We start from the raw sequence: 3,185 nt of genomic DNA on the forward strand, positions 1-3,185 counted from the left end.
GGAGATCCAACCAGTCCGTTCTAAAGGAGATCAGTCCTGGGTGTTCATTTGAAGGACTGATGTTGAAGCTGAAACTCCAATACTTTCGCCACCTGATGCAAAGAGATGACTCATTTGGAAAGACCCTGATGCTGGGAAAGTTTGAGGGCAGGAGGAGAAGGGGACAACAGTGGATGAGATGGTTGGATGGAATCACCGACTCAATGGATATAGGTTTGGGTAAACTCCCGGAGTTGGTGATGGACAGGGAGGCTTGGCGTGCTGTTCATGGGGTCGCAAAGAGTCGGACACAACTGAGCGACTGAACTGAACTGTACTGAAAGAAATCTGATAATGTCCAGACTTTAGTTCATAATACTCTTTCACTGTGGGTTCACTAATTTGAACAAATGTTCAATACTAATGTACAATGGTAAACAAGAGAATTGGTTGTGGAGTATATGAAAACACTCTTCACAATTATCGTGCAAATCTAAAACCTCTGAAGTAAACTGTTTTAAAAAAAACACACACCAAATACTAGGTAATGAGATCCGGAAGATGACAGAATTAAACACTGAATGGGGGTGGCCATGAGAAATGGTTTGGAAGGAACACTGGCTCCCTAACTTCTACACCACAAGAACTGAACTGGACAAGATGAGGAAATGTTTTCCGGAAAGTCAAATTGGGAAGGCTCTTTAATGGTTGTTGCGAAAGCACTTCTTTTCTCAAACCAGAGCACTTGGACTCCTTTGCACCCTCCCCGCCCCCATGGATGTTCCCAAGCGGCGCTTTGTGATGTCAGCAGTGTCAGGGCTACCATTGGCTGGAGAAATTTCTTGCTGACCAATCAAACGGACAGTTGTGGCTCACCATTGTCCTGCGACGGTATATATAGAGACGCCAGGCGCCTTGGTGGAGGCCACCGTTGCTACAACATGGCAGACCTAATTAAGGAAGTGAAGGAGGAGGAAACAGAAATCGAGATAGACGCTTTCCATTTGCAGCAACAAGCTTCAAGTGCTAACGAAAGGAAGAGAAAGAACACTGATCAGTCCGATGGCTTGGACAGTCAGAAGGTCAGATTACCCTGCTCATGTTCTTCCTCTTCATCCCCCACCCAAGACTCGCCCTGCCGCAGCTTGCCTGGCACAAACCCCTCCTCAATGCACACCCGTTCTCTCAAAGTTCTTCCCATCCTCCTCCACTAATGTCTTTCTGGATGACTCTGTTTTCTTACCAGATACGAAAGCCCACGAGGAAGGTAAAATCAACCCTTCAGCGGAATCCGGGCCGGAAAAAGAAAGGGAAGAAGTCGGCGAATCCAGTCTTCTACCACCACCCGCAGAATAAAAAGAAGAATGAAAGTGGGCCAATGGCGGATGAAGAACCCCCAGAGGATTCTTCCAACACTTCTGACGATTCTGCAAGTAAGCCCCTGTGCCCACCTGGAGCCCAAGATGCTGAGCCATCTGCTGTAACTCCAGGAAAAGCAAAGGCAGAATAGTCGTTTGTGCAGACATCAAACATACAACGATGGTCCCCTCCGGACAGATCAAAGTATTCAGATGTTGACGATTAAAGTATCAACAAGCAGTAAAAAGATGTGTGTGCGTGTGTTTTTGATGATGGAGAGGGGAGAAAGGGAAGGGTCCGGTGTGTGAGGAGGGAGGGAGGAGGCGTCCTTTCAGTCTAGGGCCCAGACCAGCCAGTCCATACTTACCCAGACACTGGGACTGAGGACTGGGTGAAGACTGAGAACTGCAGACTGAAGATTGCTTCCTGAACTCTTCATCCCACTGGTGAGAAGGAAAAGGACTTGGTGTTTCTGTGTGTTTCAGAGGTCCCATCTAGGGAGAGGGGTGATGTAGGGGTGGTGGCTCTGTGCAATAATCAGATCCCACTTTTCAGGTGTGACAATTGAGTTTTTGCCCCTCATCAATTTCTGTTCCTCTTCTGGCCCACATTTGGGCAAGCTACTACAAACAACCAGGGAGTAAAGGAACGTGACATAGAAACAGATATGCCTAACCTTAACCACTGGAATTACTGCCTTGCCTACATTTCCCAGTGCCAAAACCTCCATTACCCCAAGTAGCCTCTAGTGCACGTGGAGAATCTAACTCAATGAGTAATAAAATTCAGCCCTTGCCCCTATACTCACCTTTAAAATATGAGACCCTATGGCCCTTTTTCCCTTAGATGCAATCACACTTTTCACCTCACTTGTTTTTTAAAAGATTCAATCTCAATGAAAGCAGGGTCTTCACAAATTGAAACCTGTTATAGGAAACCTACTGAGCAAGGTGTGATTATCCCAACTTCTGCTGCACTTAACAAATTTTACTTGATCTTAAAGCTGTAAAGCAAGAACAGGGCCTCAGTGTGAACTTGTACCCTTGGTGTCATGGCCCCACTCACTAGGGCTCCATGTATTTTGTTGATAATACTGCTTCCAACAAATAACTGGCAAATACTTTTCAGTCATAGCAAAACATTTGGCTAGCATGCTGTTTTCACTGCCTATCTCAACAACTTCTCGGCTACACTGAACCTTCACCTTCAAAGGGAAACGATACACCGTCACCTGTCTACTCCGTGGGGCCAGTGTCCACACCTGCCATCTCACACAGTCTTTGAAGGCAACATTTTCACCAGCTCTAACTTTTTCTAGGACACAATTAGGACCTCACACTGATGACATCATCCTTTGAGGAGATTCCTATGACACACAAACTACACTATCCCACCACTTCAGTTAAGCTCCTGAAAACTTTTTGGTAAATGCTGGACGGCAACACATCAAAAAGCTCATACACCACGATCAAGTTGGGTTTAATCCAGGGATGCAAGGATTCAATATATGGAAATCAATCAATGTGATACACCATAGTAACATATTGAAAGATAAAAACCATATGATAATCTCAATTGATGCAGAAAAAGCCTTTGACAAAATTCAGCACCTATTTATGATTAAAACTCTTCAAAAAATGGACATAGAAGGAACCTACCTCAACATAGTAAAGGCCATATATGATTGGCCTACAGCAAACATTAGTCTCAATGGTGAAAAACTGAAAGCATTCCCACTAAGATCAGGAACAAGACAAGGGTGTCCACTTTCACCACTACTATTCAACATAGTTCTGGAAGTCCTAGTGACAGCAATCAGCGAAGAAACAGAAATAAAAGGAATCCAG

At 44.9% G+C, this 3,185-nt stretch overlaps 1 protein-coding gene across 1 annotated transcript; it reads left to right on the plus strand.

The window, feature by feature from the left end:
* The first annotated feature begins 661 nt into the window (after positions 1–661).
* LOC783362 (uncharacterized) lies at positions 662–1,585 on the plus strand. Its single transcript, XM_002699566.7, has 2 exons — positions 662–1,061; positions 1,226–1,585. The coding sequence occupies exons 1-2, from the start codon at positions 684–686 to the stop codon at positions 1,487–1,489; spliced, it is 642 nt and encodes a 213-aa protein (XP_002699612.4). The 5' UTR covers positions 662–683; the 3' UTR covers positions 1,490–1,585.
* The last annotated feature ends 1,600 nt before the right edge of the window (positions 1,586–3,185 follow it).

The sequence above is a fragment of the Bos taurus genome, chromosome X, assembly GCF_002263795.3.
Source record: "Bos taurus isolate L1 Dominette 01449 registration number 42190680 breed Hereford chromosome X, ARS-UCD2.0, whole genome shotgun sequence".
NCBI lineage: Eukaryota > Metazoa > Chordata > Mammalia > Artiodactyla > Bovidae > Bos > Bos taurus.